The following is a 23,341-nucleotide window of genomic DNA, read 5'->3' on the forward strand; positions in this document are numbered from 1 at the left end:
GACTCTGAGGTAGAAGATAGGAGGTTTGCACAAGACCAGAGAGGGAAAATGACAGCTATGATAGGATAAAAAATGAAGTACTCTTGTATCCCACACTATCAGCCTTTCTATGTCAATGATTTTTACATAGATTTCCCCATTAAAATCAATGAAGAATTCTTTTTAATTGCTGAGAGCAAGATATAATCTATATTCTGTATAATCAAGAGTTTTCCAGAAATGAAACTGTCCTCAAACACTTCTTTTGTGGGATTCAGCCTAAAAAATGAAGCAGTTCATTGGCTTAAGTATTACTTTGCATTGTCACCATTCCCAAACATGACTTGTTATCTTTGTTGAAGGCTTCATCAGCCTGAAAGATGAATGCAGAAATAGAAGTCATCTGGAGAAACAACAGGCTCTGTTGTAGAACAGCAATGTCTAGCTCTGTCACCGTCATTTTCTGGTGTGGTTTGCACTGACTCAAACTATAAGAATAAAATGTCTGCATTTGAATAATTGTTTTTGTCCCATGTCATACAGCTGATTTATAGTATGTGTCACTACATTGACTGTTGGTTCGTACAGTAAATTCATGTTTGAAAATCTGCAGACACAGATTTAAGTATTTATTAAAAGCTGAGTGTAGCAAAATTAAGTTGATGTTAACTGCCATGATAACTTGCCTGAATCTTACCAGCAACTTCCAGGTATGTTTAGGAACATATTGCATGAGACAGTATGTGACTTTTGAAAAATGTCTACACACAAGCTTTCATAAACCTTTATTCTGTCTTTAGAATTTGGAATGATGGGAGATCATACAATTAAAAGTCAGCGACCTCGATCTGTTCATGAGAAAAGGGTCCCTCAGGAACAAGCTGATGCTGCTAAATTTATGGCACAAACTGGTAATACATCAGTTACATTTTTCTATTTACTGTTGTTAATTTTAGCAAAACCACTGCATGTTTCCATAATCTTTTGCTGCATATTTGTCAGTTTTCTAAGCTGATACTTTTTTTTGAATCATTTTTTTTTTTCACCAGTTAAAGTCCATAAATGAAGTAGCGGAGAATTAGGTAGATCATACAAAAACATGCACTGTGAATGTGGATACTGAATTGTTTAGTGTAAGTGTGAATTTATTTAGTAATAAAAGCAGTTTCGCATGTACAAGAGACAGGACAGTTTACACATTATTTTTTTTTTTCAGAGAAAATGTTAAGAACATGCTCCAGAATTTCTGTATAAATAGAGTAAGGTCTAATCCCAGCTTTAGGCATTTATCAAATTATTAATTATTAGGATAGTTTTAAAGTCCATACATCTGACATTTACTATCTTTGGCCCAGCACAATGTTCTATTCTCTAATTTCCAGATTCATAATTGCTAAATGAAATTGGCTGTAAGTTGTTTTTGATTGGATGTGCAAATTATCTAACATCTTTTCATCTTAAAAAAAAAAAAAAGAAAAAGAAAAAGAAATCTAATTTTGTTTGAGCAACTACATCTTCCATCTTCTTTAGATAAAGATACCTAAATAATATTTAAAATCTACAGCTAAAGTCATAGGGAAAAAAAAAAAAAAGTCCCTTTGTCAACAATTACCACAGCTAACTTGCTAACTTTAAAGTCAAAGTTCCAATGGGGGAACTTCCCTCCAATGGGGAGGTGAATTAAGCTCTAATACACCAATTTTATTTCCCCTTTTGCCATAGTTAATGATCTGTGTATCTGTTGGCAAATGACTCTCTAATGGTTCCCTACATGCTCCATTCCAGTAAGCTATTGCATTAAAAAATCTTGTGCCCCATAATTATTGTATGGATTTGAAACTTTCTCTGTATTCCATAGTTACTAACCTAGCAAATAAGCCTGCCTCGATCATACATAATGCTTCCAGTTTTATATTCACTTTAGTAAAAGAGCTATAATTGCATCTAGTTATGTTGCTTGTTGACCTTCTTAGTAGTAAGGTGCTTTACTTAACAGATTTGCAGAAATCAAAATATTAAGTAATATAAATACATGTATAACCAATCAGTGTAGATCTGTTTGGTAAAGAATTTGGATAAGGAAAAAGTCTGTTTCTCTCCTATTAATCTATAAAACGACTTTTATGGCTAACTTCCAGTTGATACTGCTGTAAGCAAACACTCTTATATGGCACACATAAATGGAAGAATGGAGCCAAGAACCCCATTGGGCTTCATGAAGTTATTGTTTAGGCAAGTAGAACTTACTACTTACATACCTAGCTCAGACTTATAATGTTAGTTGCTTACTACATAGAATGACACTTTTGCTTTTATGCTGCTTCTTAAATTCATACAATTACCCTAAAATAAGTAAGAGGATCTGTTTTATTTCCTCATATAAATCCCTAAAACTTTCATATGATCAGGTAAAACTTGTATCTGATAATTTCTAGTCATCCATTGCAGTGCATCTATTACGGGTGTTAGAGAACTGCATTATAAATGCAGTACTTACACGATCACCTTCTGATATATTGTGTGTGTGGAGTGGGAGATGAATGTACAAAATTACACAGGCTTGTACAAGGTCCTGTTCTGAAAGCAGGTGACATGTATCAGCAGAGTATATAAGTTTACATGCCAAACTTTGAGGAAGTGTATCCTTTACATGCTGTAGGTTAACACATTTTAAATAATACTGTGCTCTTTTTGAACATACTAATTTTCATCTCTTCTTCATTTTGATTTTCTCTGTAGTGACCATTGCATATTTTCTTCACCTCTAATGCACTCATTTTCTTGTGATATAATTAATGTGTTACCTTCTTAAAATGATTCATAAGGTTATTCTAACATATCTCATGAATTTACCCATGTACTAAGAAGTCTAGTAGCTTTTAAAATACCTTGTAAATTGATACTCTCTGAGTTTTAAGCTTCCTATATTTTAACCTAATTTATTTTGTGTAATAATAAATCAGATGCAAATGTACAAAATGTTTGTATGGTCTAAAAGTGCAGAGAGACAGGAAGGTAGAACTTTTCTGGAAAAGATTTATGATAAGTTTTTAAGACCAACAGAATAGTGGACTTAATCCACTATTAAGTGGAAATTGAGGACTTTTAAAATGTGATATTAGAATATGCATTCTCCTTTTTGTTTGTGAGCAATATGAGGCAGTAAAGAAAACTCTTTTTTTTTTTTTTTAATATTGTGTAAATAATTTATTGTCCTATATTTGTCATTTTATGTGTTTGGACTGATCCTTCCCTTAGGTGTTATGGGATTTAGAATGTATAATACAGGTAAGTGTTACACAGGTCAATGAGGCCTTCCATACAGTAAATTCTGCTTCCTCTTACATATTGAGCAGCAGGGCAGAATAAGGGCTCTGTACCCTGTCAACTGTTAATTTGAGAATGTAGGTTTAATATAATACCCCTCGTAATCTTAGTTCTCTGAGGGAAAATAAAAAGTAGCCCTTTTGAAATTTTCATTTTAGAAAAGAAAAAAAAAGGTAAAGAGATAAAGAAAAAAAAAAAAGATCTATTTATGTATTGAAGGCATTCTAGCAATCTAGGTTTATTTTAGAAAATAGTCTCTATTTGCTCATGGTTAACCATGATTAACCATGGCATATATGTGCAAAGATGTTTTTCTCCTTTAAAATAGGTAATAATCATACAGGCAACAGAATGAAATACTCTAAAAAAAATAAAAATTTCTAAAAAATCAAAATACATTGAGCAAAAGGAAGTGGAGTAGTTGGTAAGATATTTTTTTTCCTCTAATTTTACTCTTTTTGCACAAAAATCATGTTAGTATGGAGGATATTTCTCCAGCCAAAATTGAAACTTTCTATCCTTTATGTATGTTGATGTATATTGACAGATTCTTCCTTTTGTGAATGGACAGTATATATATGATCAGGACTTTTAATATGCAATGTTAATTTCAAAATTCGCTCATTATAATCATGCCTTTTGCTATCAGATTAGTGTTATTTTCATCATATTCTGAGGGTTAAGAGCAACTTTTTGTCACTAAGATCTCTGATATTTTTAATTTTTAACACTTCATTTCTATATTTATTAGGTATACACTGTCAAAGGTCTGTGTAGGACAATGGAAAATTTACACTAAGTATGTATGATTATTTTACATAATGAGGAACATCTTGAGAAACATAGCTTTGACTTTTTCTGCTGTTTGACCTTTCATCTAAACCACCTAAACAAAGGCAAAGTCAAGCTTCAAAAATGCAGCAAAAGAAAAAACCAAAAAAAAAAAAAAATTTACTAGCCTGGAAATTCGTAGGAATACAAGTATTTTATCACGTACATAGGGCTTATAGTTCACATTGTATAATTGTTACTATCTACCTGAATATTAGCTGCTATTACTATATTATATCCTTTAACCTGAGCCCAAGTCATGTAACAGTCTAAACAAAAGGCTAAATACAGTAAAATGATTAAAACAATAATCAGTAATTAAATTTCTCCTTTGTCCTCCTAACAAATAAAGAAAATGATTTCACAGATCACTTTGGTGAACTTTTGTATTTAAAAAAACTCATCATTTTATGCTTGCCCATAGAAGTTATTACAGTTATATACAATTTTATGAAAAGTGGTGGTATTTGTGTGCTAATTATAAAGCAAAAAAAAAAAAAATCAAACAAACAAATCAGAAATAATATAATGTGCTCTGCTTCAACAGTAAAAACAACAACAACAACAAAACACAATTCACAGGTACAATAGTAATAAATTGCATTCAATTTTGCACACTTTATGGAATAGTACTTTCTGCAAATTAGTTTTATATCTTTCAGTATGACTACATGAACACTAAAAAAGCACATGCCATAAAACAGGAATTAAAACTTTTTGTAGTTGTTTGGAACAGCCATTGAATTTTAAATATGAAAAAGATTCCAAATTACAAGCAAGTAGCTCATAAATTTCTTGGATAAATGATTATTTGAGAATTCTTCATTCATTGTTCCTTTTTGACAATTTTGAACATAGTGGTAAGTACTATACACAGTAATGAGGTCTAGCACATCTAACAGTTTAAGACATCTCTGAGTCAAAAGCAAGGAGCAGAGAAGTGCTCAAATCAAATTTCCTGTCCCACTGTTCAAGTTAAAATCTGGTAAACAAAGTGCACCTCTTTGCCAGGGAACTTCTCTCAAATACTGTATGACTCTTCTTCACTCAAGAAAATATAAGAAATTAAGTGGTTTTTTTGTTGTTGTTGTTTGTTTGTTTGTTTGTTTTTTAATCTAAATTTCCTTACTGGCAGAGTTCCTAAAAGCTTAATTCTAGAGTGAAAAGTATAAATATCAAAGATAAATCCTTTGCTATTATATAAAAAGAGTTGTCTATGTTCTTGTAACATCCTGAGGGCAGTGTTGTTCCTAAAATGTTGAAGGGCACTATTTCTCATAAATTCACAAATGATGCCAAGCAATCAAAGTGTTTCCTTCTGACAGGCATTATGTGACTGCAGCATTGTAGGTGTCTTTATTTTCTATTCATTGCATATTTTCACAACTGCTTTACTCCACGAACTTTTAAATATTTATTTTGGTATGATACTTTTGTCTTTAATTTATAAGGGCAGACAAGCTTCAGCAATAAAAATGTCTCATTAATACTTATGTCTATATTCATGTTTGTTTGTTGTCTTGAATACAGGTGAATCTGGTGTGGAAGAGTGGGCCCAGTGGAGTACGTGTTCAGTTACTTGTGGTCAAGGGTCGCAGGTGCGAACCAGAACTTGTGTATCACCTTACGGGACACACTGCAGCGGCCCTTTAAGAGAATCAAGGGTTTGCAATAACACTGCCCTCTGTCCAGGTAGTGTTAGCAGCCAATAAATAAAATTGTGGATGTTTTTGAACTGTATAATGATAAGAATTTGAAACTATATATTTTTTATTATTATCATTTTTTATTATGAATTTCATAAGAGCATTTCAGTTGGAACAGAGAAATGGAATTCTATTCAGCTATGAAATTTATAATGTAGGTTGTTATTTTTACTTTCAGAACAGCCAAGACATGGAACAAGAGTCCTTTTGTCTAACAGCTTCAATTTTTTTAATAAGTATTCCCAGCTATTCACTATTTTCACTATTAAAAAAAAAAAAAAAAAAGAGAGAGAGAGAGAAGGCATAGAGTAAGTACTAAATACAAATTAGAGAAGAAACGCAGATCACCAATATACTAAAAAGCAGAGACTGATTAACAAGGTGGGTTAAGTTAACATATATAATTTGATACTGCTACAGTTTAGCCATTTAGAGTACTGTCTTCTAGGCAGTGGGACAGACAATGTCCTTTGCACAGTAATGTCTTCTTTTATATTGTGCTGGCAAGAAAGGGCAACAGCTACCCATCAAAGGAAGAAAGATTGGACAAAAATAACCTTCTTACTACAGACAAAAGGTAAAGGTCATAAGTATCTTGCATTACAGTTTTCCTACTACTTTTTTCTAGGAGATCTGGACATAGTCAGAGTTCAGCAGTAGTTATGCTCTAAGGAGATGAGACAGGCATATCTGAGTTAGTTGCTGAAAGGGCATATCTCATTTCTTTAGTTTGCTCATGGATGTGTTTTATCTGGGATGGGAAAGAAAAAGGAAGGCATATGGCCTGTGACTACATTCATTTTCCTCTGCTGTCTCTGAAAAGGAAAAATTCCTTCCTGCCTCACTTCAGATGATCAAAATCCTCAGCTTTTCTGTAAAACTTGATTCTAGGAGGGTGGTGAGCCAGATACTGGGGAAGCTCACTCCATTCTGAAGTAAACTAGACTGTCTCATACACAGAATCCCCTGGATTTTATCTCAATGAGCAGTAGCGTATAGAATCAGATTCAACGTTGCTACTGCATGTTGAAAAAATATCCAAGAGAAAATGCATACATGACCACCTCAGAGTTTGTGTATCGGAGCTATAAGCCTTTACAGAACCTCTGCAATGAAAAGCAACTTAAAATATTGTATTAGATAAGCCACCACTGTAATAAGAACAGCTATCATCACTGAATGCTTTACCATTATGCTTTAGATAGACAACTCACATGTGATTTCCTAATATTTCAGGGTAGAAAACCCAAAGCCACTATTTCTAAAAAAGCTGGGGTAGCTTACAGTCTACTAGAGGTTGGATTCTTTCCAAAACTAAACTCAACTTGAAAGTATGTAGTACAAAAAGAAAACTATAAAATAAAATAAGAAACCTTCCAAACAATCAAAGATAAACTTAAAGATTCCTTTGAAGCAACGTGAAATATAAACATGAAAACACATACTCCAGCATTCTCAATGACACACAGCTCTGCCACTTTCATGCTCATTTAATAACCTAAGAAAAGGCAAGGTGTTTAAATCACCTAATTTTGCAAAATTTTATCCTCATTCTCTCCAGTTAGGAATGATAAATTTTCACATAAAAACAACAAGTCTATGTAAAGCAACAGCCAAGATAATTTAGTCAAAGTAATCTGGGGGGGGGGGGGGAGGGAGGGAGTTAATTTGTAAAATTTACATTGTCTAGCAAACTTCTGAACAATGCTCACACAGAAGGACTGTTCCACATGTCTCAGTGACAAAGGAGCTCTTTCCTCACACACAATGCCCGCTTCAGAGTATGGCTTCTGTTTCCAGTTATTCAGTGTGAGCAATGTCTACCACTAGATAACAGTGATACTGCCAAGATATTTTCATTTTCATATCACCACAACTGATTCTGATAATCTTTACATATGTTGTGTTACCTTTCCTAAATAATTAGTCCTCTAGGCATAATCTTGCATGTTGTTTCACATAATTGCAGTAACCTTACTAATTTATGTTGGTCTTTGTCTGGCTAAAGGGGTCACTATGTGTGGCAGTGTGCAGGATTAGCAATTTAGAAAGATGCTTTTCATAGTCAGAGCTCCATTAATTTTTCAAACATGCTTTTAATTCTAGGCTAAATATCCTCTGCCCTCATTATAGCATGTATCCTGTCTCAGAGAGTTGCATGATTCAGGATTATCCCTGGTTCATGCATAAGAAAATGCACAGTTTGTAGACTAGTATAATTAAAACACAAATTTAACAAAAGAATGCAAACATACACATCTGTACTTGGGATATGGCCTGTGAACCTGGACCTGAACCACTCATTCCACATAGCTTTTGGACTCAATTAACACAGAAAACGTTTACATCTTAGAAAGTAAATCAGAAGCAATAAAAATGCAAAAGTAAGTGTTGTCTCCCCTTGCAACCTATCTGCTGGGGGGTGTTCATTATACATTTGTATAACTAGTAAAAGTGAGGTCATTTTGAGAGCTATGTTAACAATTTCCAAATAGCAAAGCAGTGACTTCAAAATAAACAATTATGCAGAGTGGCTTATACTTCAAACATCTATCGACAAACTTCAAGAGAACATGTTACACTTAAAAATACTAATGCAAGGCTGTATTGATTTCATACAGTCCCTTCAGCGTCCACTGGGAATGGACATCACTGGGATGTTAGAGAGTACATCTGTCTGTGATTTCACTGTCCTGGAAAATTTTGAGAATGGGATTCACCAGCTTTATCATTATGCAACAGCAGGCTATATCACAGTCTTTTGCATAAGTACATGAAAGCTATTGTATCTATCATTTTTAGCTATTTTTTTATTCTGCTGAATATATATATATATATATAACATACATATAACACGTATATAGTGCTACTGATAATTAAACTAAAATCATGAAGGAACTATTGTTTCCACAATTTTTAATGTATTTATATTTTTTCCAGACCAATACTATTTCAGGGATGGGAGTCCACTAGGTAATTCAGGCAGTGTCCTGGAATCAGGGGCCTTCTCAAGAAATGCAACATTGTAAGCAACAACATGTAGTTCGTGTAACCATTGTTACTGGTTCTTTTGTGAGCAAAGGCATTTAGGATCCAGTACTGCAGTGCCACTGATTCATTTCAGTTTAATTGATAATTTCTAATACAGCTAAGACTTCAAGGAGAAAGAATATTGCATTTCTATAACTGTAGATCATCTCAGTTAGTTCCTATTTCTCCTTCCCCATTGCCTTCAGCTACTTTCACCACAAAATTTAGCTGAAGCTCAGAATTTTCAGGCTTATGGGTAAAGCAATACATGAAAGGAGCAAGAATATCCTAAAACATTTCAAACATTTGTATGCTCAAAAGATTTTGTCTGGTGCTAAGTCTGCTATATTCCCATCATTTCTCAAGGCTTATGTCAATGAACTTTAGCCATATTACCGAAATTTTGCACATTTCAGTACGTTTTATGTCTGCACGGGTACACTAACAAAACTGTTAAAAGTTTTTAAATCCTACAGTTTCATTGTTATTAATCAGTGCTTTGGAACTTCAGGTCTTCACTTGAGAGTGGGAAAAAAAGAGTGAGGGAAATTTAGCTTTATAATTACTAGACATTGCAGAAATAGAATGGATGTGTGACTTAAATGTGAATGGTAGAGGACAGGTGTCAGAAAGATTTTGATTTTTTCTTATTATTACTAATTTAAGATTTTTTTTCAAATATACAATTTGAGCCATATTGAAGAAACAGAAACTATAGCACGTAAATGTGTTTAAATTCATGCATGAAATACCTATAATATCATTTTAACAATTCCTATAATGTAGCATCTGGTTTGTTTTAGTTAATCAGCCATATTAAACTTTACCAGAAAATGAAAACCATCAATGTCCATAATATTTTTTCCAATATCTTTTTAGTATAAAGATGAAAAAATCAGAAGTATTTAAACCCCAATAAAAATCTCCCAAAATATACTTGTAGGATGAATGCCAGTATGGCCTCACGCCTCCTCCCACCTCACACAAGTTGTGCATTGTGAACACTGTGGGTGTTCACTTCAACATGATTAGGTTCACAGAGTGGCAAAATGAAGGGAAGGATGCTATGCAGTAATCCAAACTCATTGTGCTAGCAATGATTTTGACAGATAAGTTGGCAATAATTTGAATATTTTTGTCCCAAATAATGAATCTTGCATCTGAAACTGTGTTATAGAAAACAGTAACTCCTCTGTGAGCCAGCTCTCCATCTGGTGTAATTTGGCATAGCTCATCTGGCTATAATTCATCAGATGTTATAGGGCATTGGGCTATTTTTGCATTTAAAGAATGATATTAAGGAAAATGTAAATGAAATATCAGGAATAATATTTGAAGGTAAGAAATTTTAAATTAAAATGTTTTTTTAAAGCTGATCTGGATAATACTGGACATAGCTGTGATGCATTCGACAGGTTAATTTTCCTCTATATTTCTATGCTCATAATTGTTGTTTACTTAGTGGTATGCCTTTCCCATCTTTATTAGTTATAGAATCATAGGATCATTAAGGTTGGAAAAGACCTCCAAGATCATCTGGTCCAACCATGTTCTACTACTCTTAGATATACAAGCCTATACATACAAGAAGGTACTATGAAGTTTTTACTTACTGTTCTAACTGTTTTCACAGAAGATTATTTTGGGCACATCTCACCTTAAACGAGAAACAGATAGAGTCTAGTGCAAGTCTGAATCCACCCAAAGTGAAACATATTGTTTCTGCTTCTGTTCAAATCTGAAATCACAAAATAATTACTCAATGTTCCTGCTAACATGCAGTCACTCTTGCCAGAAGAGATATACAACCTCTTGGCTCAAGACAATAGCTTTAAAGAAGCCCTTAGCTAATGGTTTGTGTTTGTTGTTGTGCTTTTTTATTATTACTATTATTCATTTTTAAATGAAGATAACAATATTTCGACAGCATCAAACTGAAACTCCAAATTAAACATTAGACTTAAACTCATATGTACCCTGAAAAACCTTATCACGTCTACATAGTGTCTAGACCTTTCCAACGTATTATTTTTATAGCATATTCTTTCTCTAATTTGGATTAATTGATATTTTTTATGTTTTACACTTTAAGTTCTTCTTGTTTCAACTGAGCATCTTTTAATCAACCATTGTTGTATCAGTAGATGAAATTATATCGCCATTACTACTGATTGCCATTTGGAATCTGATCTTACAAATTGGTTTCTCATTGATTTTTCTCATGTGTTAACAAATCTGGAGTCTTAGAGATATGACTGGACTCAGAATGTAATTCATTGCCTATGCAAAAAAAGTCTTCAAATGTTATGGCTGGGTCAGAGTATTCTTCTAATTATAGTACTTGTTGAAGAAAAGATGAAACATAAGGGGTCATATGCCAACGATCACCAATTTACTAGTTTCAGAAGACTTAGGTTTCCTGGTTTTGACCAAAATGGCAGAATTAATCAAAGTTTCTAAAATAACTAGACTAAAATCTGTCACTATGACATTAATTTGGAATGTCCCTGTTGTGTTGTTTTTTTTTTTTTTTTCTTTTGCTAATATAAAGCAGATTGATGTGATATTTAGAATAAAAGAATTTTAATAAAGCTGTCCATGTATGACATGGAATAATTACTCAACTTTTCAACTACTTGTATGTGACCAACTCAAAACCTTTCATCAATTAAGCTGTTATCTAGTAGCTGAAAATGTTCACTGTATGAAGCTTGGCATGTTATGTCAGATAGAATTTCTATGACATTACCTCAAAAAAATTTACCCTAGCAGTAAAATCTGAAACAACAATTTTCCTTAATTTTAATGAATGCAATAGAACATACCTACATGCAGAATTGTCCTTGATCTTACTGAATATTTTATGATAATATACCAGGGAGATGTACCTCCTTCCCCACCCTTTGCAACTGAATTCCACCTTGGAAAATGTTATTCTGATACTTACGATAAGGGTTTATTTGTAGAAACTGGGCAGGTGATATCTGCCTTCAGGGCAAAGGAAACCTAAAAATTAGTTCTTTCACAGTGATCAAAGAGATGTAAGGACAATCCAGAAAGTCTATTTTTTTTGTAATGTTGTGAACTATTACCAATGATACACTGAGGTGTTATACACTATTTCACCCTCCAGACACCCTTCAAACAGACAGTGATGCAGAAACATACACAGTTATATGATATCATCTATGATGCTCAGTCTGGGTACTAAGTCTCTGGATTTTCATAAATGTCTGGCATTACTATAGTTTTCCTGTTTCCAAACACAGTCTAACCAAAACCTGTGCAACTGCTTTTATTTAACAAGAATAACTACAGCATGTTTTGCGCTATTTCTCAATTTACAAAGAATTGTCTTGCCAAATCATGTATGGGGTTCTCTTAGTGTTACATATGGTATATAAGCTCAAATGGATAATGTTTATTAGCTTCTTCTGCATTGGAAGTTAGAAAAGATTCATATTCTATGATTCTTTATATTAATCTAATGAAATATATGTATACAATAATATTTATATATGTTTATAATTTATCATGTTCTCTGAAAGTATTTGAAGTTTGTTGAGTCAACATTTTTTTAAGACAGATGCATGTGTTACTATATATGTTTGATCAATGAATACGTTCATGTAAAAAAATATATATAAAATCTCTTTGTGTGCTCTTGGCATTTTTGAGGAAGCTAATCAAGCACAAATGCTGTCATGTTTCCACATTAATATAAATATGTGCAACAATTGTAAGAGCCCCAGTTTATCAGGGTAACAGTAAGAAATTGCCAGAGTTATGCCTTTATTTTCAAAAGAGAACTTAATTTTGATTGCTTCAAGTTTTTACAGTTGTGATGAGTCCTAAAGTGTATGCCTGGTTTTAACAAAGACTAGTCTTCTGAAAATCAGGGCTATTAAACATATCTCAGGTCATATACCAGAAAATCATAACCAGCTTTAGAAAACAGAAGCCATCTTTCTTAGAAGAGTAAAAGAAAAGAAAATGTGGTAGAGAGATTAGTTGAAAGATTAGAGAAAATGGTTCAAAATTAAATATAATTTATAAAGATAAGAGTTTGAAATTGAAATTAACCATTTTTTACAAAGAAGGTTTTATTTGCCAATACTAGAGATTACCTATGTACTGATATCCTTGAAGTTGGCAAAATAATTACCTTTTACGATATTGATCTTGTTTATTTTGAAATCCTTTTGTTACTTCTGTGTCTGTTTCTGGTTAAAATCTGTTTGGTTTGTTGCAGTACATGGCGTTTGGGAGGAATGGTCACCTTGGAGTCTGTGTTCATTCACATGTGGTCGAGGCCAAAGAACTAGGACAAGGTCATGTATACCTCCCCAGTATGGGGGAAGATCATGTGATGGACCTGAAACACAACATAAACCGTGCAATATTGCACTCTGCCCTGGTGAGCTTATATAGCAACTTTTTGCTTTGTTACAGTGCATTTGATGTGGGTTGTTTGTTATTTCTTTCACTGTGTTTTGTGCTCACACACACACACACAAATGGCATGCAAAGTGTGTAGGAAGGGTAATCTTGTTAATAATTCTGACTGTAGTGATCAAAAGGATATAATCAGTATGATAACTCTGTTTGAGATACTATACAAGCAGGCAATTCTTAATTCCTTCAAAATTCTCTCTCTATACGGCACTTATAAGAAACCTTGATTCAGGATGTCTCTTAGAGAACCAAAAGACAAGCAACTTTCTGAGTGTGGCTTAAAGGGAGACATTCAGAGGTTACATAGTTTGCATCTGCCATGTCTGCTTAGATTAAGTTCACTGGGACATTCGTTATAATTATTTATTCACCACATACACATTAAAAAAAAAAAAAAAAAAAAAAACATTTGAGAAACTAAATTTTTAATTGCTATTAATTTATTGAAACTGGATATCATTTACATGTGTGCAGACTGAAGGCTGACACAAGCTATGACACTATTTGAACCCCATTTAAACCCTTATGGTAAGAATTTTAAGTGCCTTATTTCTGGGAGTTTGTCACTAAACCTCTGCAAAAAAACTACCCCTAAACAAGTAAACAATGTGTGGGTTTCAGGCTTTCATGTTAAACCTTTCATTCATGGAAATTGAAACTAATTTAAAAAAAAAAAAAGAAAAAAAAAAAGAAAAGTTATTCTTTCAAAATTGATTTTAAAATGTCTGTTCACAGGTTATGATTAATTATGAAAAAAATTATTATATATATGGATATATACATATACTTACGAAAGGTTTTTCTTTAAAAGTCACCTTCTTTATGATTATAGAACTCATAGTTCAATACCTAGGAAGCTTAATACCTAGGAATGGAAAAAGTGTCCGGTAGCTGTAATGTGGGAACTTTCTTCCACAAGATCTGTCTAACACAGTTACGCTTGCCTTTGCGGTAGGCTTGTTGAATATTCACAGTTCACAGCAATGCTGTGAATGGATTCCCCATGACTGGAGCTCTTCTGGAAAAGGGTTGATGGACATTTCATTAACAAATGGTTGTTTGATGATTTGGAAACAGAGGAGGAGGAAAACATGGGTGGAACTTAGCACCTCACAGAAATAAAACTTAAAAAAAAAAAAACTAAACCCAAGCTTTGTTGTATTCTGGTCAGCAAAGCATACTCCAACTTTAGCCTTTTTTTTAAAAAAAAAAAAACAAACTTTAGTCTTGTATGCAGCTGCAAAAACATGACTTAATCCAGTTTTTGGCCAAGTTGGTAGCTGCACAATTTTACATGTGCCTACACAAAAATAATTAACATGATATATGAGCATGAAGCAGCATTGACAACACAAAAAATGCCAAATAAAAATAGCTGAAAAGAAATTAATGCATTCAGTTCACTTTGGTATTGAAAAACAGAACAAAAACAAAAACCACACAAAGATAGTGCACCTAATCTGTTAAAATAAAGGGTTATCTCAGAATTCTGGATTTGAACAGTGATCTGTACCTGAATGGCTTTCACCAGAGGAGATTGTATACTGGCTACATTTAAAGTAACAGCTTAAATCTTTGCTGAATGTGAAGACTTACTGTAATTTGAATGTTCAATTTTATAAAGGAATCTTCATGTTCAATTCATTAGCCTTTTAGCAGTATTTCTGAAATAGAAAAATCACACACTTTTTGCTCCTAAAGATAAGAATGGAGAACTATGAAATATATATGAGATACCACAGAATGAGTTTTCTCAAAAGACACTACAATAATTGATTCAATCTTTCCTACCCTAAATAATACTATATAGCAATGAATAAAACTGAAGAGGGTGCATTGAAATGTAATTTCCATAATGTTTTCCTCTTCACATAAAGCTTTTATGATTAATGAATGAAACTAGCTTCCATGTTTGGAAAGATTTCCTTTCTGCTGAATAAATTATCAGGGTACAGCTTCATAGCTTGAGAGGCATCTGCATTAAGAAGTGGTTCACAACCAGACATTACATAAAATCTTTAATATAGAACTTGAGGGAAAAAAATAATCAAAACCCTTCCTCCTTTAATTCACTGTTCTCTAAGATCCTGGGAATTAGAGGTACAGATATTATCTTTGAACTGGTAGAAACGCTTTATGATAATTTTTGGACAGCGGTAAAATAGTTCACCTCTGTATTTCACTGAATATAGGTGCACCCATTCAGACACAGTACCTTTAAAAAGAGCTTTTAAAAGTTAAATCACTAAATTAAAGATCCTGCTTCCTCTTTAATTCTTAACTCCACCAACTTCGAAAGCTACTATCCCAGCTGTCCTTCAGAAGAATCCTGAAATCAGGGATTGGCAAATGTAGCAAGTGAATTTACTCATTTTCAGCAATGATACTTTTATGACAACAGTAATTATAAAACCATGTTTTCAAGGAATAGTATTAATCAAAATTATATTACAACCCAAATTTTGAGTTTATATTCAGCAAATGCAGGTGCAACAAGCAATTGATGATTTTAAAGTCAATAAGAATGTGGGATTCTGAATTAGTACAATCAGTAATATCATTTCATAATGCTTAACCATTTTTAAGAACACTGTCTAGTCCCATTATCCATTATATACAATGTAAATTTTCACTTGTATGGGAACTTAATTGGTTTATATTTTCTATAATTTTGGTTTTTAATATTTTCATTTGCATCAATGAGATTTCTGATATATGAAATTAAAAATAACAGTCCTAAACATTTACCCATGGAAATATTCTTCCAAACCCAAGTGTATGGGCTAATACAAATTACTAAATACAGAATTCATCCCCGTATCTATATTGTTTAAACATTCATCTTGACAAATTCAGGAAACAGATTATTCAGTATGCAAAGAAAGAAAGTAGATTTGATGACCAAGACAGACCATTTCTGATCTCCTATATTTTATCTCAAAGACTGCTGAAGAACTGTGATGTTTTTTTGAGAAAGAAATAGAGAAAGAAATAAATTTATTCAGCAATAAATTCAATATTATAAATGTAGAGAACAGTCTTATGTTAGGCAATGTGGTAATTCTTGTTTTCCTTTTTCTACTCAGCTAACAGAACTAACTTTACAGTCAGGACAAAGAATCTTATAAGTTTACCTATGTAAGTGATAGCTGCAGCTGTAAAGAATTACTTTTAAAGGCTCAGAGCTTACAAGATAGGTCTCCACTTCGACCTAAAAAGACAAGTCTTTTAAATAATACTTTGTTTTAAAGAAAAAGAAAACTGCACAGCCTTTCAAACATTGTGGTATGCGAGCAAAGTCATAATTTGTCCTTTGTTACATCGGTGTAAAATTTGAGATGAAAAAGAGGAGATAAAAAGGAGAAAAAAAATAGTTTTAAATTATTTTAAAGTAGTTTGTAACAAGAACTTCTGTATTTGATTGCTATAAGAAGTCAAACTCTTTGGGCTCAGCCCAAATCTCTATGGCATCAGCCCAAAGAGACATGTTCATACCCCTACCCTAGAACAAACCCACAAGGCCTAGCATGGTTTTGGTTGTAACTCTGCTATGGCTATCTCTTTTGTGCCTCTTGTGGCAGTGGACGGACAGTGGCAGGAGTGGAGCCCATGGAGCCAGTGCTCAGTGACCTGCTCTAATGGCACCCAGCAGCGAAGCCGTCAGTGCACGGCTGCGGCCCACGGCGGATCCGAGTGCAGGGGACCGTGGGCTGAGAGCCGGGAGTGCTACAACCCCGAGTGCACTGGTAAGTATCCACCTGACCTATGTCTGGAGGAGGAAGTGAAGGGTTGGGCCTGTCTGCTGCTCTGAGTGCAGCTACTGTCACATGGGCATGCACTTACTCCACCACAGGCCCCAGTGGGCTGTGGAGGATGGAGCAGCCTCCCTAGAAGAAGAACTGGGGCCTGTCTCCTTTTTAATTTGATGAGCCACCTGGAGATAAAAAGAGTGCATCTGCAAAAGGCTGCATGACAAGGGCTGCATGCCTGCTTTTCAGTTTTATTGCCATTTAAAGGACATACAAGAAATAAGGGACTGTTTGAGGACTAAAATATTTAATATTTAGTAAAGTGTCTTAAGAAGCTAGGAAATGAATGTGTATGAAATGATTCTCTCTTACTCTGGGACTGTTTCATGATCCTCTGGCCAGAATTCCAGGGTGGGTAAATTAAATTTATACATACTTTTAGGCCTCATTCAACATGTCAGAGCACGTAAAGTCCTGCTTCTAAAATATCACATGCAAGAATGTATTTATTTACTTTTTTAAATTATGTTTACGTACACTGCAAATCATTATGTGCACCCCTACAATAGCACTATACAAGTGCATATAAAAATATGCAAAAGTGACTGTGCTGTGTGTTTTGCAACTAACTCACTGTTAAAACTCACCAGTCTTTTTTTTTTTTTTTTTTTTTTTTTTTTTTTTTTTTTTTTTTTTTTTTTTTTTTTTTTTTTTAACCTTGAGATGCAAGTCATTTAAACAAGCCCATATTTAGGAAAGAAGTAGAGACTTCCCCCATGTTTAGAGGTTCCATGGCCAGTATCTTCTATTTCTTGTCACTGCTAGTTACACAAACGCATCTAATCTATTTGGGGGCTTTCTTCTCTTACCTAAGTAAAGAATAACCTCTATGTCATCCTTTATTACTGTCATTATGTCATCACTGTAATTATATTTTTCCCAATAGCAAATGGCCAGTGGAACCAGTGGGGCCACTGGAGTGGATGTTCCAAGTCCTGCGACGGTGGCTGGGAGAGGAGAATAAGGATCTGTCAAGGGGCTGCTGTGACTGGGCAGCAATGCGAGGGAACTGGAGAGGAAGTTAGACGGTGCAGTGAACAGAGGTGTCCTGGTGAGAAGCAGATATAATCACTGTTATTACCTACACTGCAGTATGGCTTACTTTAACAGTCACCTTTAGGAGAGACAAGATCAACATCTGTAAAGCAGTAGTCCTAAAGAGCCATATCTGACCTTGCTTTAGACAAGTCACTGTTGTTTTTCTCAGTAGAGTTGTGTTTATGTAGCAGGGTGTAAACTAGTCCAATTGAATATATGAGCATCATGTTTGAAATAAATCAAAATGCTGTATTATAGAAATATATCAGAAAAATATTTCATTGCCAAGGTACATCCACATTGGTAGAAATAATTTGCTACAGAAATTATCTCTGAATACACTTTTTCTAAGAATATTAGGCCTGTTTTGTAAATTGTGGAATTATTTTTATGCAGTGTACAAGAGGCCTTGATGTTATACATTTGGGGTAACTTCCAGTGCAGTAAAGATAAGAGAAAAGCAGTGAACCTTACTATAATGTATAGAATGAATGAATATATGTGACATTTCATAAAAGGCAAAGATTTAAAAAGAAAAAATATATATATTTCCTCCTTTAATGTAATACTTAAATTTATTTCTTTGCAGCACTTTTTACTTAGTCCTCACAATAGATTTAAGTCTTTCTAAGCGAGAGCTAATAAAAGTGCACTTTTTTAGCTCTTTCAGAGGTGAACTTATTTATCTGTGAAGAGACGTCCTAGAGAAAAAGAGTGCCCTGGAATAAGATAACAAAATAAGGTGCAAGTAGTAAGGTGTAGGATGATTTAGTCATTCACTTGGGAAATCCTGTGCTCTGAACTTCAAGCCAGGACACTTCAAAATTAATCTAGCAATCTCATTGACTACTGGAAAATTCCACTTCATATTTTGATGGCTCTGTGCTAGGGACAAAAAGACCTAAATAGCGGAGATACTTTGGGTCAGGAAATAGGAAATATATCTGATGTGAATTTCATGTTTTCGAGCCCAGGTTTTCATAGGCAGCATGCTTATCACTTGGCAGCCATCAAAGAACAGTTTTCAAGATAGTTGCAACATAATAGTACAATGAATTTCATTGCATTTGAAAAACAGTAAAAGGACTAATAAAATTGTAATACTAGACTGGAAAAGTTTACCAATTTTAGCTTTTCCAATAGTCTCTTTAATTTTAGTACATTATTTGAAAAGTAGGACAAAACAGAATCAGTATTGGGTTCCTAAATAAATTAAAATTTCCATAGCAAATAATTTACTTGGTAAATGTAGATTTTCCTCTATGAAAGCACCACATTAAGAGAAGGTTAATGGGAATGTTCTCAATAAACAGACATTCAGATAAACAAGCTTTTGCTTATAAAACCACTCCTGAAATGTTTTGTCTCTATATTTCAAAGTAAAACCACACTGCTGCAATTTTAAAAGGTTGCCACCTGCTGTTAATAAAATATTTTGCATATGTATTTGTAAGTCAAATGCACACAGAGCATTGTTTTCCATTTGCTATATGTATTTATTAACTTGATTAATTCCAGATTAGAATCAGTATGCTTGTAGAAACCATAGTAATCTTTTAACAGGTTATACTTGTGCAGAAGATTATACATGAATAACAGATATGTTTGTTTCTAGACTGATGTTTCCTAAAGAATCTCAGATTTAAATGTAGACATTGGATAATTTACCAAAACTTTTCATTACTAAAAATAAAATGATAGATTTAATTTTAATAAACACCCAGCAAAAATGAAAAGTACTGTACAGAAATGATGAAAAGATATTTTTGTCTAAGTCATTGAGAAACATGAGAGACTGTAACATTAATTTTTTCTTATATTAACAATGGTTTACCATAAGTTTAAGACCAGATCCTCAGCTCTGAAGATGTGCATAACATATTTGTTAAGTGGATGAAGCTGCACCAGTTTGTACAACCCAGATTTCTAGACTTACAGAAGATGAAATTATATATTGCTGACTTATAACTGTATAAACAAAAGGAGAATAAAACCTTTTTCTATTATGCAGGCTGTTGTTAATAAGGTACTTTGCAAACAGAGCTGTTCACTTGACTGACTGAAAATATTGACTGGACTTTTATTATTTGAGATCTGCATCATGTGAATGTTATTCAAGATCTTCATAGTCTTATCAGTGATTCTCTTCAACTAGTTCTGGCAGGAGCTGATTTACATCAGATACTCCTAGAAGCTGAATATAATCAGCACTAAGAAAGGCAGGCTCAGAACTATTATCTGAAAGTAGGTTTCTCAATTTACTTGGTTTCTAGACAAAAAATATCTTTCTGTGTGATTTATTTCTATAAACAATTAGTAATTTTAAAACTACGGTTGTTTCCTACTACCGTATAATATACTGGGAACAAAAGACAAAGATTTCATGTACTTTGGCTTCAGTCATTGCTCCTTTATTATAACCCAAATATCTGAAGTTAGATTTCATTCCTAACAGGTCAGCAGTGTTAAGGATTCAAGGAATCCTTTTACGAAGGATAACTTCAGAAAATTGTAAACAAATATGAAAAAGGAAAAAAAAATACTGAATTTCCTAGGCAACTAGTTGAGCAGGAATCATTGTGGAAAACTTATTATAGAATGACCAAACAATAGCTTCGGAAAGAACTGTTTTTTTTTTTTATGCACAGCTGTCCTTGATGCAAAAACAAAGTGTTGAGAGAGACAGAGGTGCACAGCACAGAGTCAACCAGGGTCCAGGCAAACTTGTTTGCCTGGGCTCATTGACATATTATCCAAGTTCTGACTTGCTTCTACATCTCTCTTCACATAATTCTGAGCTTTGGAAATGGTTTTTACTTTGAACACAACACAGAGGTACACAGTTATCTCTGGCAGTAGGCTCAAATTAAAACAAGTTTTGAAAAGTGTCATGTAAAAGAATACAAGTACTAACCTTCAACAGACAGACGAAAAACTTCTGATATTACCTGTAACTTGCTAACATAAAACAGAGAACATGATATATATAAAAGTGTGTATACGCATCTTTTCAGGAGGAAACAAAACAAAACAAACAAACAAACAATAAACAAACAAAAAACAAGCAGTATTTGAAGGGAAGTAAGATTTTTAGTTCTGAGAATCAGCCTTAGCAAGTGTTCTTAGTCATTTCTGTCTGAAATGGCCAGAGCTGCATGATAAGCATACTTACCAAAGGTCTCTAAATTTTTTCATATTTATGTAATTTATAATATTATTTCTGCATTATGTTAATCATACATTCTCCAAATCAGAACACTTCTTTTGTTTATAAGGTCATAATAGGATAGTAATCGCATTTATAACCAGATGGCATATGTTTCTCAAAGTCTGACTTTTTCCATTGTAACACTGGTCATGCACCCATTTCTGGGGCATGTCTGAAGCAGTGTTAGTATTCTAGATTAAGAATATAACCAAATTTCTTTGGGTTTTGCCATTAATGGATCACTTGCGTTTTTAGCAGCACAATCTGTCTTGATTTACAATTCAGGAATGCTGATGGTGAGGCAAATTTAGCAGGCAATTTTTATGCCCAAGTGTGATTCATATTAGCGTTACTGAACCATCTGCAAGGTATTCTTTATCATCTGCAAAGAGAGGGTACCGCTCCATTCCTTCCCTCACCTCACTCTTCTGTCAGCAGAAGTGCAAAAAAGGGAAGAAGGTGTATACAATTTTATGGTGTGTGCAATTGGATGGGTAAAATCTGGAGTCTGTTCCTGCATCTGATAGAGTTTTCCCATGTAACCATGGGAAAATCATTGAATTGTTTCATTCCTTACCATCACTCCATCTGTAAAATAATGATAGCGGTTCCTTTAGAAGTTACTTTCTCTTCTCCTTTTTTTTTTTTTTTTTTTTTTGGTAATGACTTTACTGCAGGGTTAGAATTTTCCTGAAATAACTGAAATAAATATAATAATACTTCTAAATAACTCATGATTTTTATGATTTTTCTCTTCTGAATTTGGAATGTTTTCACTAATTGGTATTTGTCCTTTAAGTTGTAAGATGACATCAGCCAGACATTTGCTGTGTTGATCTAATTCACTCAAAAATTATAAACTGGGAATGTACAGTAAATATACAAATAATATTGCAATAACCAATAAAAGTTCATTTTGTTTTATAGCCACTCATCCCCACATTATTGATTTACTTGCTTAATTACCAAATTGTAAAGAAATGTATTTCAAGGAAATAACCTGCTTTTTGGACTTCAGAATGTACAGTTCTCATTTTTTGCCCTTAGCACACGTGATGTTTAAACTGTGGCTTCAGAACTGATTCTTTCAGACACAGTTTAAAGTTCAGAAAAATCTGTAGAAATTTTTGTCTAAGGTAAACATCACAGTTTATAACCACCTAATTGTCAACTTCTTATAGATGCTTAGTATTATTGATCAAAATAGAACAATAAGAGATTCAAACCCATTAACATTGCAGTCACCATCTAAAGAACGTTGAAGAGAGTAAAGGCACAGACTGTGAAATAAATACCATCACAAAGACTGTTATACAAAAATTAATGCTGTTTGTTTATATGTTTCATTCTTAAAATGAAACCAAAAGATGGTAATAAATACATCTCAGGAAGAATTGGGGCAAGATGGAAGACTTACTTTTCTGATAAAAAATGTCTGTTTTACATTAATATTTATATTTATATTTATATTTATATTTATATTCTCATTTGTAAATGGCAGCACCTTATGAAATATGTCCTGAGGATTATTTGATGTCAATGGTGTGGAAAAGGACCCCAGCTGGGGACATGGCATTCAATCGATGTCCTCTCAATGCCACAGGTACAGTATTACTTTGAAATTACATGATAATAATAAAAAGGGAAAAATCTTTTGCATTTTATTCTAGAAATAATCACTAGACTCATACATATGTATACATGTGTATATATATATGAATATACATATAGCCTACATGTTTACATATCCATGTACATTTAGCATATACATGTACCTATAATATACCTTGTCTCATAGTATACATTTATGAATGCATTTGTGATGTGTATGTATGTTTATATGTACACACATGCATATATGTTTGTCTATATGCATTATAGATAGAGAGAGAAAGCTGACAAATCAATTTGATAGGACCTATCAGGCAAACTGATGAAAATGAAGCAAAACATAAAAA

At 33.3% G+C, this 23,341-nt stretch overlaps 1 protein-coding gene across 1 annotated transcript in view; it reads left to right on the forward strand.

The window, feature by feature from the left end:
* ADGRB3 (adhesion G protein-coupled receptor B3) overlaps nucleotides 1-23,341 on the forward strand; it is a 458,698-nt gene that overhangs the window by 186,263 nt on the left and 249,094 nt on the right. Inside the window, 6 exon segments of the mRNA XM_040552548.1 lie at nucleotides 780-890; nucleotides 5,668-5,829; nucleotides 13,126-13,290; nucleotides 16,910-17,074; nucleotides 18,024-18,188; nucleotides 22,885-22,986. Of these exon segments, the coding sequence (XP_040408482.1) occupies nucleotides 780-890; nucleotides 5,668-5,829; nucleotides 13,126-13,290; nucleotides 16,910-17,074; nucleotides 18,024-18,188; nucleotides 22,885-22,986 (870 nt within the window).

The sequence above is a fragment of the Cygnus olor genome, chromosome 3, assembly GCF_009769625.2.
Source record: "Cygnus olor isolate bCygOlo1 chromosome 3, bCygOlo1.pri.v2, whole genome shotgun sequence".
NCBI lineage: Eukaryota > Metazoa > Chordata > Aves > Anseriformes > Anatidae > Cygnus > Cygnus olor.